A 15,119-nucleotide genomic window follows, 5' to 3' on the forward strand; every position below is an offset into this window, starting at 1 on the left:
CAGGCTGCAAACATCAGCGTTCAGTTCCCACCAAGGTTTGGGGCCTCCCCCCAGCATCCCCCCCCCAGAGCTGCATTCCACAACCGCCTTCAGCTGCCTCCAGTGCCCCCCAGCTCTGGCACAGCCTGGCCATGCCTGGGGACAGGACAGGGATTCTCTCGGAGCGGCAGTGCTCCCTGGGCACCCACACATCCCCTGGACCCATACCAGGGGATGCTCATCCCACTGCCCCCCACTCCCATGGACCTGACCCCCACTTTCTGTGCGTATTTTCCCACAAGCGATCTGGGGCCAGCAGGAACCAGGATGCTCTTCCAGCCCCCGTGGCCAGGAGTTTTCCAGAAGGGATGGGGTGCATTCAGCCCACAGCACTGGGGCTTCGGGGTCCCCCCCGGGGTGGGGGCAGCGGAGGCGGTGGGGTTGTTTATGGCCCTGAGCAGCAGCTGCAGGGCGTTCGCTGCGGATGTGCTCTTGCAGCATCCTTCCTGCGGCTGCACCTCCCGCCTGTGCTGCGGTTAGTGGGGCGACGTGCCTGTGCCACGTGGTGGGACAGTGCCCAGCCCCCCGCAGCCCCTGAGAGACCCTCTTGGGGATGGCGGAGCAGAGAGAAGGACCCTGGTGCAAGGGCTCTGCAAAGACATCGAGCCAGACCCTCACCCTCCTCTTCCTCGCACGAGAAGGCTGTTTCCCAGTGTTGGGGTACCTCCACGTGCCCTCTGGGGGCACAGTGAGCTGCCCCCCTAGCCGTGCCCGCAGCATGCCGGGGTGGGCTGGCAGCCCTGGCACCAGGTTTGCCGTCACTTCTGCTTTCGGGGTGGCACAAGCTCCAGCGCGCAGCTCGGCAGAGACACCGGTGGGGCCGAGCCGGGCGGGGGGCTCCCAGGGAGCACCGCGCACACCGGCGAGGGGCAGAAAGCCCCTTTTTGGGGTACACCCCACATCCCAGCCAGCCACAGTGGTGGGGGCACGCAGCCCCCAGCCCGTGGTGGCCCCACTCTTGGCGTGACGTCCTTCCCCCGCCGGGCTCTCTGAAACCACAGCCACTCTTCCGCGCCCGCCTTTCCTTCCCCGCCCGGGCGGGAGGCACAGGCGGAGGGCAGCCCACGACGCCCCTCGGCTTTCGGCATTTGCCCAGCCCTGGGGCTGCCCTCAAGCCCCCGAGCCGGACCCTCGCTGGTGATGCCTGCCAGCACTGCAGCTCGGGGTCCTGCAGCATCCCCCGGCAGAGGTGAGCCCCGGTGGGAGGGTGTCCGGTGGGGGATCGGTCCCTGGGATGCTGTGGGTGCAAAGGGGATGCTCAGGGTCCCCCTTGGGGCAAGCGTGGGTCCCCGGGGGGTTCCGCGTGCTGCGCAGTGCTGGTGTCTAGGGTTTTTCAGAGGTGGGTGGGTGCCACGGGGATGTGGGAGCCTCCCAGGGATGCTCGGTGCCGGGGGAGCATTGATGGGTATTTGGATACTGTTGGGTGCAGGGCTGCAGAGACCAGCCACAGGGGCTGCTGAGGGGGGATCAGTGATTGACAGATGTAACGGGGTGGGGGTGGGGTGGGTTTGGGGTGGGTTTGCCTCTCCTCCCATTCCGGCACAGATGCACAGGCACACGGTGTCATCCGCTGCTGCTGGCAGAGGGGGAGGACAGGCACCCCAGGGGGAGTCAATGAAAATGTATGCAGCATCCCTACGGTTTCATTTCTGCCCGGGGAGTCATCCTGCAACTGCCTGTCCTGCAACAGCCACCTCCATCGCGGCTCGTTTCCCATTTCCAGACACTCAGCTTCCTTTTCAAAACTTTCTTCTCAAGCGGCGCTGCCGGGGCTGAGCAGGTGCAGGTGCAGGCAGCTTGGCTTTGCTGGCCGTGGCTGGAGGAGGTCGGTGGTCGCATCCTCTGACCCCCCGCTAAACCCAAGGTCCCCTCTCCAGTAGGGGAGGAGGATGCTTTGCTCAAGCGCCATCCCTCCTTGGGGCCATTTCCAGCCTGAACAACAGAACTCAGCACCCTCCCACAGAGACCAGCACCTGAATTTCTTCTGCTCCCTTTGTTGCCCTCGCAGGTCCCATGGCACCGGGCCAGGCCGTGCCGGTGATGCTGGTGCTGGTGCTGAGCACCCTGTGGGTGTGCGAGGCCATGCCACCGCCAGAGCCGGGGCAGCACCATGGTGTGCACTGGGTCTGGGGGGCGGCCGGGCAGGCGCAGGCTGAGCCCCTGCCACTCTCCCGCAGGAAGAGGGTCGACGGTGGGCAGCAGCCCAGCGCCACCACCACCACGCCAGGGCACGGCCACGATGCCTCCACGATGCTCAGCAGCAACACGAGTGATTCCCCTGAGGCCGACCTGCTGCTGAGCTCTGCCCCAGCACCAGCACCCAGCACCAACGCCAGCCTGCAGCAGGCACTCGTGGTGCCGACCACAGCCGATCCGCAGGATGAGACCGATTCCCCTGATCCTGACCTGCTGCTGGGCTCCACACCACCACCCAGCACCAACGCCAGCCTGCAGCAGGCACTCACAGCACCCACCACAGCCGATCCGCAGGATGAGACCGATTCCCCTGATCCCGACCTGCTGCTGGGCTCCACACCACCACCAGCACCCAGCACCAACGCCAGCCTGCAGCAGGCACTCACAGCACCCACCACAGCTGATCTGCAGGATGAGACCGATTCCCCTGATCCCGACCTGCTGCAGGGCTCTGAGCCCGCAGAGCCCAGCACACAGGCAGCACCCCAAAAGAGCATCACCACCGTCCCCAGCTGGCTCACATCACCTGGTGAGGAGAAGATGGTGGCCAACAGCACGGACAGCAGCTCAGTGACCCCCCCAGCCCTCGACCCCACCACCACGGGTTACAAGAAAGTCAGGAAAGCTGGAGCTCCCCCTGCGACAACTGGTTTGGCCCCGGGGGTCACACAGCCTCAGGGGACCACGGCGCCACTCCCCTGGGACCCCAGCAGGGTGATGGGCAAGTGCCTGCTGGCCATCCTGCTGCTGGCACTGGTGGCCGCCACCTTCATGGTGTGCACAGGGGTGCTAGGCACCTTGCTCTGGCGCCGGGCACGGACGGGACACCGCCGGTTCAGCCGCACCGAGATGATCTGCATCTCCTCCCTGCTGCCCGATGGCGAGGTGGCCACCAACGGCCCCAAAGCCGGCCCAGCTCGGCGGCCGAAGCTGCTGCTCAATGGCAGCTCCGAGGCTGACGGTGACAACCTGACTCTCAGCAGCTTCCTGCCAGAGCACTCCTGAGCCGCGGGGACTGGTCCTGCATCCCGCAGGGACTGGTCCTGCATCCCGCAGCATCGCGGGGCTGTGGCCATGGTGCCCGCTCCCTGGCGCTGCCACACATGGAGCCACGAGCAGGCTCCCCATCCCCTTGGGTCGGTGTTTTCACTTGGACCAGCGTGATGGGGAGCTGCTTTCCCCCAGGGTGAGCTCAGCCCTTGCGGCCGACCCCATTAAAGCGCTATCTGGACGTGGTGGTCTCTTTCTGGTGGGGACAGTGCCCGCCAGCCCCCCAGCCCCCTCCCCTCTCCCTGCCTGCCCATATCCCCCTGCTAAAATTTCACTTCTCCATCCTTCCTCCCCAGCAGCAGGCCCAGCCCCTGGGTGGGAGCAGAAACAAAACCCACAGACACCCCTCACCGGGCAGAAACAACCCCCCCCCGCAGCCCCAGGGACCCCCTCCCCACGTGGGGCTCAGCCTCGTGCCGTGGTGTGGGAGCGGAAAAGGTGGCGGTGCCACGGCGGAAATGGCGGGGGGGGGACGGGGGACAGGGACAGGGATGGGTGCGCTCGTGGCGTAACGTGTTCCTGCCCTGCGGTCGCCTGCAGCGAGGCAAGGGGACGCCGCCGGCACTGTCACTACCCGTCAGGATGGTCCTGTGCGCTGCCGGTGCACCCAGGGCTTGTCCCCGGTGGGCAAGTGGTGGTCACAGGCTCTTAGTCTCGTAGGGTGTCGCTGGCCCAGGTTGTCCCTGCATGGCTGGGGCCGGAGGGATGGGGAGAGCAAAGCCATGCGCAGTCACCAAGGGTCCCAGTCCCACTGTCTTGCCTGTACCTGGGGGGCTGAAGAGGCCTCAGGTTCGCTGCCGGGTCCCACCTCCCCCAGGGCACTGGTGTCAGTCGTCCCTTAAGCCACCAGCCCGACCCCTTCCCTGTGCCTGGCCCTGGGGGGGGCACCCAAGGGAGCAGAAATATCCAGGGACTGTCCCTGCCCTGCTCAGCGTCCCCCTGTCTCCGTCCCCATCCCTGTCTCAGCTGGTCCCAGGGTCCCTGTCCCTCCATCCCTGTCCTGGCTGTGGCCAGGCTCAGCGTCCCCATCCCTCCATCCCCACCCCTCCTCTGCCAGATTCGGAGTCCCCATCCCCCCGGCCCCATCCCACCCTCCAGGTTTGCAGCGCACAAGCGCTGGAGCCACCCCATCCCCCAGCTGCACGCTGGGTGCCTCAAAAGCCACCTCTGGGGGTGGCCGCCCCGTGGGTGGGTTGGCAGCGCAGCAGCTCACCTGCACCCCGGCCCCACCGCCTGTTTACATTCACACTGCGCTTCGGATATTTTCCATCTGGGGCCGAGCGCTGGGGCCCCACTCCCTGCTGCAAATGTAAATGTTTATGGGTGACTCAGCGTGGGCGAGGGGCTCCGCAGCCGGTGGCGGTGGCCAGTCCCCAGATGGGACACCTGGGGTTTGGGCTTCCTGGCGATGCCACCCTGCTCTGACCCCACTGTGTCCCCGTGCGTGTGGGTGCCAGCACCCTGCCGTGCCAAAAAGCAGCCGCAGGAGCTCATGGCTCAGCCGTGATGGGCACAAAGGTTTATGTGCTGTTGGGGCCAGGCTGGGGAATGGGAGCCCATGGGGGCCACTGTCACCCACAGAGGCCACGGTCACCCACAGGGGCCACCGTCACCCCCAGCCCCACTTTCTTTCAGAGGCAAAGGTATGCCCTCATCATCCGGCTTCACCCCGCAGCGGCTCATCCAGTCTCTGCCCCCGCTCCAGGTGAGGATGAGGCTGGTGGGACCCGAGAAGGCGGATGGGTGCAGGTGGGAGGGATGGCTCCCAGCCCCGTGCCTGCCCCTCTGGACCAGCAGCCCAGCGAGGATAAACTTTCCTCCACCGCCGGAGCGGGAGCCGGCTGCCGGGAGCCGGGAATCGCCCTATTTGGCATCGTCGGCGGGTCCTGTCGGGCTGCCATGTCCCAGCTCACGGCAGAGGAATCCGCAGGAAGCCAGCTGGGGTCCCAGCAGGACCCTCGGGCACGCGGCCCCGGCCAGCCCCAGTCCGTGCGGCAGGAGGGCAGCGTGCGGTGCAGGGGGCAGCGGGTGGCGTGGGGCTGTGCACGGTGGTGTGCACCATGCTGTGCCGTGCACGGTGCTGTGCACGCCGTGGTGCAGCTCCACAGGATCAGTCCCCACGGGTATTTCGCTGGCACAGCAAAGTGCAGCCCAGTGAAGCAAATTACAAGCAGAGCAAGGCCAGAATGTCTCAAATTGCAGGTTACGGCCGGCCGGCTGCACCGCGGAGCCGAGCCCTGCGGGTCCCCACGTTCCAGCTGACCCAAATTACAAAGCGGGGCCGGGGTGGCAGTGCCCTGCCCAGCACCCAGCGGCCGAGCCCTCCCCAGCCGCAGGCAAAAACGGCATCGTAATGGCCGGTGTGTGCTGGCACCGGGGGCTGCCTGTCCCCGTGCCCCTGCGGCCGCGGGGAGAGCCCAGGGCATGGACAGGGAGCCTGGATGGGGATGGTGGGGACCACGGCTGCGGAAGGGTGGGGACTCTGGGCAGGATGGGATGGGGATACTGGGCAGGGAGGGGTGGGGATCCTGGATGAGGAGGGATGGGGACCCTGGATGAGGAGGCTCAGCCCAACGCCGGCATTGCTGGGCACATGGGGAGGAATCGCAGCCCCGTCCCCATCTGGGCTGCAGGAGCCAGTCCGGATGCCGCTGGCGCTGCTCCAGGCTGGCTTGCCTCAGCAATGCGGCCACCCTCGCACCCCCCAGCCTCCCCTCGCCTTTCCCCCTTCCCCTCTAAGATTTCAGCAGTGATCATTTAAGGCCGGGAAAAGCCACCCCAGCAGCTGCGTGGAGCCGCCAGCTGCAGACAGATGGACGGACTCGTTATTTCTGGGAGCCATGATTACGTTTGGCGACGCCGGTTGAAACCCATATGGCGCCGGTTCCCCTCCGGTGCCAGCAACGATGGGGACAGGCACCCTCACCCCTAGCCCCGCAGCAGCCGCAGGCCCTGGGTACTGGTGATGGGTTGTTTTTTTTTTGCGGGGGGATCTGGCAGGGTCCCCAGGGAGGCGCAGAGGCAAATCGCAAGAGGATGAGGTCACCCGCTGCCGGCTGCAGCCTCTTGAGCAACCTCAGCCCAGACGGAGGGGACTGTGGTGGGGTGGGCAGAGCTCTGCCGGGGACGGGGGGGTCCAAGTGATGACCCCAGACGCCCAGCCTGGAGAGCCTGCCCTGGGGAGCTGTGTGGCTGCTGCTGCTGCATTGGCCTGGGGAACTGCAGGGGTGGTTTTCTGCACCCCACGGCACGGGCGGCTGTGCCACGGCATTGCCAGGCTGGGGCATTTAGGAAAAGGTCTCCTGAAATGAAGGCGGGGGTCCCAAGCCCTGTTTGCTCCTGTGCCACGCTGCCAGCCCCCAATAACACTGGGGCACTGAGCCTGACAGCCTCACTGTCCCACTGGGATCCCAGGTGCTGCGTGGCCTCGGTGGCCGTGCCCACCACCTCGTGCCTGCGCCCAGGCAGGGCTGCAGGGGCTGGGCTTGCAGGGCTGGGCACGGGGCAGGATCTGGCCCTGGAATGGGGCGGTGAGGGGTCCTGGAGCACTGTGAAAGGCAGCTGGGTGGGGTGGATGCTTGCTCCTGGCATGGCATTGCTGGGAAGCATTTTGGGGGTGCCAGTACCACTGTCCTGCCGTGGCGCTCAGCCACATGGCCAGGGGATGGGGTTTTACCTCCGCCCTCATGGATAAGAACACACCCGCAATAACCCCTCCGTGTGACGCCCTTTCCTACTTGCAGCCCAAAAAGAGGCCCCTTCCAGAATGGGGCCAGAATGACAGGGGGCACCAGGGCTCCCCACTTTGCTGGCAGGGCAAGAGGCTGGGAAGCCCCCCAGCCTGCAGCTGGGTTTTGGCTGGGAGGGGGCTGGGGGGCGCCTGCCCCTCACTGGCCTCCTGCGCTCCCTCCCCAGCCCGGCCCTAATGAGAACAAGCTGGTCCCGGGCTGCGGCGCAGGAGGAGGAGAAGGAGAAGGAGGAGGAGAAGGAGGAGGAGGAGGAGAAGAAGGAGAAGGAGGAGGCTCCATCCCAGCAGGCAAGCAGAAAGGGGCACGAGGAGGCGAGTTGTGCGGGACAGACCTTGTCCTCCCTGCTCCCTCCTGCCGACGCGGCGGCTGTGGGCAAGGTGAGGATCCCACTGGCAGTGCCAGACTGCTCCCCAATTTCAGGGTGGCTCCTGAGCGGGGTGCAGGCTGCCCCATGGCCAGGGTGCTGCGGGGAGGGCTGGGCATGGTCCCTACGGTGGGACACGGGATGGAGCCTACCACGTGCCTGGGCACGGTTCAGAGGATGCTGCACCTGGACAACATCAAAACCGTGAATTTCCCGAATGTATGGGGGGTGGAGGGGAGCGGAGTGGGGTTCGCTTGTGTCTGGCCGAGCCGGAGCCAGGGACATACTGTGGGGATGGGGGTGGGTGAGGATGGGATGGGGATGGGAATGGGATGGATGGGATGGGATGGGATGGGATGGGATGGGATGGGATGGGATGGGGTTGGGAAGGGAGGTCTGGTGATGGCCAGGGCAACAGGCCCTGCTCTTGGCACTGATTTGGGCTTCGGTCAGCACTTCTGTGGCTGTGGCTGCTCATCAGCTCCGCTTGCTAACGGCAAATGAATGCCTTCACCTTCCCCTGGACCCCTCTCCCTGCCCCTCCCCATGGCGAAGGTGGTGGAGAGGGAGAAGGAAGGGGCTCATCCCAGCCCCCCAAATCCCCTTGTCCTGGCAGTGCTGCCATTACTGCAGTGAGCCAAGAGCCCATGGCGGCAGCAGTGCCTGCGGTGAGTCGGGAGGGTCGGTGGTCCGGGGGCACCTCCTGCCTCTGCCGCCGTTTGTTTGCTCTGGTTTAATACAAACCAGATTTTTGCAGCCGGGAAGGAGCCTGAAAGCCAAGTCCTGCTGCTGGAGTCCCTCCCGGTTTGCAGCGCTGCTGAGCTGGGTTTATTTGGGGGGAGGGAAATGGGAGGCAGGTTGGGATTTGGGGGGCTTGAGGTTGGGGGAATTGCCCTGGGGGGTCTCCACCAACAGACCCGGGGAGCTGGTTTTTGAGACCTTCCCGCGGGGCCGTGCAGAGGGGGGTGAGCTCTGGGAACGGCTCGATGGCGTTACGTGGCACGACGCAGCCAAAAGGCGCTGCTGTCCCCTGGGAACGCGACGCAACGTGGTGGGGATGGCCGCAGCCCGCTCCCCAACCCCGTGGGGGTGCAGAGCCTGGCCGGGGGCTTCGGACCATGTGCAGGGATGGGAAACGCTCGTCTCATGTCCGACAATGCACCGCGGGCTGTGGGGGCCGGTGTGGGGCAGATCCAGCCCCATCCAGCACAGAGGAGTGAGGCGGGGTGAGGGGATGGCACTGGCCTTCCCCCTTCCCCGGGGATGCTTGGACAGCCGGGACCCCTGAGACCTGCACCCCGGCTCCAGGGCTGTCCTTTGGCAAAGGCTCTGGGGGGTCCCACACACCCCGTGGTGGCACCGCTCGGCCGCTGCAGCAGCACCGCGATGAAATCCTGCCGCCAACCTATTTTTAGCCACATTTAAGCTGGGAATCATTTGTAATGGTCTGTGCTGGGATGAGAGGTTGGGAAATGCCACTCGCGCTGGGGGCTGGCCCCTTGGCAGCGTCGCCTGTGTCAAAGTTTCCACTGGAAACCTCAATTTTTTCAGGAATTTTCTAATCAGCCAAATAACCGTTGTCTGAAGCCCGTTGTTGGCAGCAGCCCCGGTCCCCTCGCCGTGCACACAGCGTCCCCCAGGCTTGAGCAATTGAGTTCAGCTGGTTTCCATCTATTTTTGCAGCGCGCCATTGCAAAACAAACACAGACCCTTGCTCAGCGTCGGGGGCGAGGAAACCAGAGCTGCATTTTGCTTTTCTTAAGGAAATTCAGCTGTGTGAATAATCGAGCGCCTGAGCTAACTGTCGGTGGCCTGTCCCGCTGCGCCAGAGCCATGCGCAGGGCTCAGGGTGGGCGCATCGCGTGGCTTTGCTTGCGCCGGGGTTTGGGGGGGCTCTCACTCCATCGGGGTGTTAATGTTTTGCCCTCCCCTCTGCATCCCACAGGCCGTCGTGCACGAGCCCGGAGGGCGATGGCAGCGCTGATGGCGATGGTCACATGGCTGCTGCTGCTGGCGGCAGCCCCGGCACGCTCGGCAGCCCCCCGGCGCACCGTGGTGTTGCCCGATGGTGGGGGCAGTGGGGATGGTGAGGAGGTATCAGCTGTGCCACCCATCCACCATGTGACACCCGGGACCGGCCCGACGGTGGGGGACGCAGTGGGGACCACAGTCACCAACAGCTCAGCACCGGGCAGCGTGCTGGATGGGCTGGTGGACTTCTTCAAGGAGTACATGCTGCTGGTGGTGGTGGTGGGCTCGCTGGCCTTCGTCCTCCTCTTCATCATCTGTGCCGCTGTCATCGTCCGGCAGAAGCACAAGGCATCCGCCTACTACCCCTCTTCTTTCCCCAAGAAGAAGTACGTGGACCAGCAGGACAAAGTGGGGGGGCCCCGGGATTTCAGCGAGGTGCCTGAGAAGGCCCCCAACCCTGGTGCCGAGGAGCCGCTCGACTGCAACCGGCAGCTGCAGGCAGACATCCTCGCCGCTGCCCAGAACCTCAGATCCCCCCACAAGGTGCCGCTGGCCAACGGGGCCCGGGGGGAGCAGAGCCCCCCCGCCGAGGAAGACGAGGAAGGAAGCAAAAAGTTGGGTGATGAGCAACCGGCCAAGCCCCCTCCCCAAAATGCAGGTGCTGAGGAAGCAGTGAGCGCAACAGGAGCAGGGGGCGAGGGGACCCCCAACACATCCCGGGATGGCCCCCCGGCCCCCCCTGGCATCTAGGGCAGGGACCCGGTCCCAGGCGAGCCTGAGGAGCTGCCGGCCCGGGGACACCCCACAGACACGCGATGGACCTGGTGGTTTGTTGCTCCATACGTACGTGGCGGCTCAAGGAAGCCCCGATGAAGCCCCCCACTCCCCCCTGCTCCCCCCCCCCCCACCGGGGCCCACTGACCCTTGCACCGGCGAGACGCTGTTGCAAAGCCAAGGCGTTTTTTAGCAGATGGAATTTTTCTGCAGGGCTGGAACACCAGCAGCCCTATCGCTCCTGCTGCCCAAGGGGCTTTTCCCACCCCCAGACATTGGGTGTGTGCAGACCCCCCCTCCCCAGCTCCTGCTCTGTCCCCTCCCCCGGTGCTGCGCCAGGTAGCCTTCGCCCTCCACCAGCTTTCTTCTAAATGTTATTTTACTAATTAGCAGCATCCTGGTCCATTCCGGGCACCTGGACGGGAGCTGCATCCCTCTGGGTAGGCGTGGGACCACGGCTGGGGGGGGTCTCAGCAGCTGCCCCCCCTCTGCAGGGAGCAGGGCAGGGGCCCGCTGTGGCCTCGGGCACCACGGGCTGGCCTTGCCAATCGTTGTGGCCACTGAGGTTGGGATGACCTTGGCCATCCTTGCCCAGATAAGGGGAGAAAGGAGAAGGATTTGGTGGCAAGGACCCACTCTTTCATTTTTTTTTACCCCAAAGCTGTGACCCGAGGGCAGCCAAGAGCCCAGCTGGACTTTTGCCTTATTTTCTTAACCCCTTCAACTATTAATAAAGACATTTCCTACGCAGATTTCCTCTCCTGTGTGTTTCTGCAGCTCACTGGGTGGCCCAAGCACAACCCCCCATCTGTTTGCTCCTTCAGAGCCCTCCCTGCATCACACCAGGTTTCAGCTCCAGCCCCACGGGGCCCACGGGTGCCCCCCGAGAGCAACTGGCAGCCAGCCTGGCCATGCTTCGGGGTGAAGGCTATCTGTGTGGGTGAAACCCTGGGAGCTGGAGAATGTGCTTAACAGGCACAAAATCTGCACGTGACAAACCATTTCTGGGAAATTTTTATCTTGCACCCCACAGGCAAGGGCGGGGGGGCTGCGGTGCTGCCGCACACCCCAGCACAAGGACGCAGCTGCACCCAGCAGGGGTGGCAGGCAAGTAAAAAGAGGCTTTTCTACCTCAAAAGCAACACATCCCGGTATCCCTGCATCGCTACATCCGTGCATCCCCATAACCCTGCATTTTGTCCCAGCCACAGGGCAGGCAGGATGTGTCCCCAGGTCCCTGCATCAGGACACCCTTCCCCTTTAGAAGAGCGTGCCAGTTCTTATCTCCCTCTTGCAGTTTGTTGTGGGGCTTTCACAAGCACCATGAGCTGATTCTGCTTCAAAGCAGACATGGCTGGCTGGAATTTCCCTGATTTTTTTTTTTTTAACTGGGGAAACCACAGGACTGCTCCCAAGGAGCAAGGCACATTCCTCGCTGCAGGAGGGCAGCAGGAGATGGGGCCGTGCCAAGGGACAGCATCCGGCGCATGGGGTGGTGCCCAGCTGAGGTACCGCAAGAGCGGTCTCACATGTGAGTGACAAACCACAGCAGCAACACGTGGCCTGCTCTGCATTTAAAAAAAAAAAAAAAAAAATTAAAAAAATATTGTGGACAGATGTATTAAGAATAGCCACTTCTCTTTAAATGGTTTTTAAAACACCCTAGGTATGAAAAAAGGCAAGTAAGATTTCTCGTGTGGTTTCAAACCTTAAGAGGAGGCAAAGTTTGCAAGTGTGTTTTCTGTTTGTTTTTGAAATTTATGGGAATACTCCCTGGGAAAAAAGCAGCCACCAAAAGGCAGAGGAGAGCACGGTGGCCTGCAGCACAGCGGGTAAGCCATGCCAGATACCACACCACGCTGACCTTCCACACACCAGTGTGCCCCCAGCTCCTGGGGAGCCAGCTCACACGCTCGGCGTGCGACTCCTCGAGGCAAACATCCGCCATGCTCTCCCCACAACCCGCTCCTCTGGCAAATCTCAGCTGAACTGCAGCCCTTGGGATGCGGAGGCATCTCCAGAGGGCAGGGAACCACCCCTGCTCACTCCCCCTCCTCAGCCCTACATCCCACTACACCCTTCCTCTCCTGGGCTCAAGCCCAAGGGCACATTTACTCTCCTTAACAAAGCACTTAGGTCAAAGGTTGAATTCTTAAAGAAGATGCTCCAGAATTAAGATTGCTCCTCTAATGGGAGCTTAAAAAAAAAAAAAAAAAAAAAAAGCAAATAGTCCTGAAGGGATTCGAGCAGAAGCCAGCCCTGCTAGCACTGGTCTGTACTTCCTGGGGCGATGGCACCCAGTGCCCACTTGCCCTCTACTGCCAGCAGAATTGCCCTGGCACCCTGGAGAGGAGGAGCTCACACAGATTGCGAAATGAAACTCCGACACAGCGGTAGTCTGCAGGCAGACACACTGCCCCACATTTGTATACTGCATTGATACACAGACGGATCTGTAGTTCTTACATAAACGTTAAGACCAAGGCAACATTTCCCACCAAATTCTGTAGAATATTAGGCAAAACTATACATCCTCCAAAAAAGTGCAGCCCTTCCAGTACCAGAACATCAGGATTTTCTCTCCAGAAAGAAGCCACCGTGTTCTCTGCAGCTAAGCAGCCTTCTTCACTTTTACATTTCACAGTCGTGACAGGACACAGGCTGCTGAAATACCCACATCCCAGTTGTGTAAGCACAACGACAGTGGCTGTACACACACGAGCAGTGACATGTTGTGCGTAAGTTGTGCGTATCTTACAGCTTCATTTAGTAGTGCGCAGGATCCTACTAATAGCTAGAATAATTGCACCGCAAATTTAAGTGGAATGAGGACAAGCTTTACAGTCAGTTTAGGCATTGTTTGCTTTCTTCTCTGACTCTTCTTTGTTTGGATCCTGCTTCAACTTGTAATCAGCCAATGCAGCCTTGATTGCATCTTCAGCCAACACTACAAACAAAACAAGTATTTCAAAGATGACAAAAATCCTTTAGAACAAAAGATGCCGTAAAAACAAGGCCAGCTAGTAGTCATCACCATTGCAGCACCTTAGAAAAAGAATGTCAGAATCTGAACACTTTATTACAAGTCTGCTGAGCTATGAGGTCAAAAGGTGAAAGGGATCTGAAAACTCTTAACATCCCCCACCTGCCCCCCTGAAATCTGAATATAAGCACGGTTCTCTTATGGGCCAACCTTAGCTGTTCCTTGTGCAGAAACTTTATTTGGAAAACAACATTCAGAAGCACCTGTGCTGTTCCCAGAAGTCTCCCTCTCAAGTACAAGTCTGTATTTGAACTTTCACTGTTTGGTCCTTTACTTACTTGAGCAGTGCAGTTTGACTGGAGGAAGGCAGAGTTCTTTAGCAATATCAGTATTCTTGATTTTCAATGCTTCATCAACCTGAAACACAGGTAGTGTGTGGTCACTGGTCACGTGAGGTACAACACAGGCTACAAAGGCATTGGTTAAGAGTGCTTTCATGCTCCAGAGCCAACAGAATCCACACAGAAGAACATCTCAACTGCCAGGGGCAGCAAAGGATGCTGGAATTAAGGAACTTCTCAGACTGAGCGGTGGTAGGAATGAGCTGTGACACCACATACTGGTGTCACAGAGTGAGTGCTACCAGCTGGGCTGCCCTAAACGTGCTTATCTACTACCGTCATACAGATATGCGTTACTTGTCTACAGAAAGAAAGATCTAAATGATCTAAAGATGCTCCATAATTAAACTTTCTTCCAAAATATGCAATCAGCATAGTTTGCTTGTTGCTTAAGACACGAAATACTTCCCTGCAGATTAATGGAGATTCTTGGAAAAGGCAGCTATCGCCCTAGAGGTCAGGCCACTAACAGGGCTGCTTTCTAAGCTACTGTACTGCAGTGCACAAAGTCAGTCCTGGGATTCCTAAGCCAGTGTTTCCTACATGATCCCAACAGACAACGCGGGCATGTTTAAAGCTTTGAAGGCATTCCATGGCATTACCTCTGATTCCAGTGGGCACCCTTACCGTTTTCCCTTTGACCCACTCCGTTGCCAGCGAACTTGACGCGATGGCTGACCCGCAACCAAAGGTTTTGAAGCGGGCGTCGATGATCCTCCCGTTCTCATCCACTTCCACCTGTGAGAGCATCGGTGGCACCTCAGGGGCTGGCTCAGCTCTGCCAGTCACCCCAGAGCCGCCTTGTCAGGGCCAGGAGGGGCCCCGGGGAGCAGGACAGGCCCTGCCCAGGCCCCAGGGGACATTTTAGGGTGCAGAGAGCGTGAGGAGGGAAGGCCGCACTGCATCCCTGAGGGGAAAGAAGGGCGGTTGGGCCTCACAGCAGCCGCTGGTGACCCCCCCTCCCCGTGCCTGCGGGTCCCCAAGGTCACCTGCAGCTTCATGACATCGCCGCAGGCCGGGGCGCCCACCAGGCCGGTGCCCACGTTCTTGGCATTGCGGTCGAGGGAGCCGACATTGCGCGGGTTCTCGTAGTGATCCACCACCTGCGAGGACACCGCGTCACCACCAGCCACCGCGGGTATCCCCAGCCACCCTCCTCGTCCTCGTCCTCGTCCTCGTCCCCCTCCCCACAGCCCCTCACCTTCTTGTGGTAGCCCAGCCTGGCCGCCGCCTCCCCGCGCCCAGGCCGTAGCAGCGCCGCCCCCGCCGCCCTCAGCGCCGCCATCTTGAGCCTCCCGCCGGGCGGGGGCGGCCTCGTGCCGCCTTTTTATACCCTCGGGCGGGGCCGGCCACGCCCACGCGCTGCCTCAGGGCTGGCACCGAGCGCTACCCAAGGGGCTGAGGGCTGCCTGCAAAATAAGCCTCGTACTGCTGTCGCTGAAAGCATCGCTCAACGCCGTTTCCAATCGCGACACGGTTTTTATCGCGACGCGCGGCGCACGTGCGGGCCGCGGCAGCCACACTCAATATGGCGGGCGAGCGGTGCCGCGCACGCCCCGGACCTCCTCAGAGGCCCCCTGAGGGCCTGGCTC

At 61.9% G+C, this 15,119-nt stretch overlaps 3 protein-coding genes across 3 annotated transcripts; 2 read left to right on the forward strand and 1 right to left on the reverse strand.

Moving 5' to 3' along the window:
* The first annotated feature begins 589 nt into the window (after window positions 1–589).
* Window positions 590–3,466, forward strand: SELPLG (selectin P ligand). Its single transcript, XM_027785374.2, has 2 exons — window positions 590–1,228; window positions 2,048–3,466. The coding sequence occupies exons 1-2, from the start codon at window positions 1,180–1,182 to the stop codon at window positions 3,238–3,240; spliced, it is 1,242 nt and encodes a 413-aa protein (XP_027641175.2). The 5' UTR covers window positions 590–1,179; the 3' UTR covers window positions 3,241–3,466.
* Window positions 3,467–7,274: 3,808 nt separating this feature from the next.
* TMEM119 (transmembrane protein 119) lies at window positions 7,275–10,893 on the forward strand. Its single transcript, XM_005236541.3, has 2 exons — window positions 7,275–7,411; window positions 9,344–10,893. The coding sequence occupies exon 2, from the start codon at window positions 9,370–9,372 to the stop codon at window positions 10,117–10,119; it is 750 nt and encodes a 249-aa protein (XP_005236598.2). The 5' UTR covers window positions 7,275–7,411; window positions 9,344–9,369; the 3' UTR covers window positions 10,120–10,893.
* Window positions 10,894–12,537: 1,644 nt separating this feature from the next.
* On the reverse strand, window positions 12,538–14,884 carry ISCU (iron-sulfur cluster assembly enzyme). The gene is made up of 5 exons (XM_005237598.4): window positions 14,729–14,884; window positions 14,517–14,630; window positions 14,155–14,265; window positions 13,465–13,543; window positions 12,538–13,090 (listed from the first exon to the last, which is right to left on the reverse strand). Exons 1-5 carry the CDS (start codon window positions 14,810–14,812, stop codon window positions 12,993–12,995), a joined length of 486 nt encoding a protein of 161 aa, XP_005237655.1. The 5' UTR covers window positions 14,813–14,884; the 3' UTR covers window positions 12,538–12,992.
* Between the last annotated feature and the right edge of the window lie 235 nt (window positions 14,885–15,119).

Source organism: Falco peregrinus, chromosome 2, assembly GCF_023634155.1.
Source record: "Falco peregrinus isolate bFalPer1 chromosome 2, bFalPer1.pri, whole genome shotgun sequence".
Taxonomy (NCBI): domain Eukaryota; kingdom Metazoa; phylum Chordata; class Aves; order Falconiformes; family Falconidae; genus Falco; species Falco peregrinus.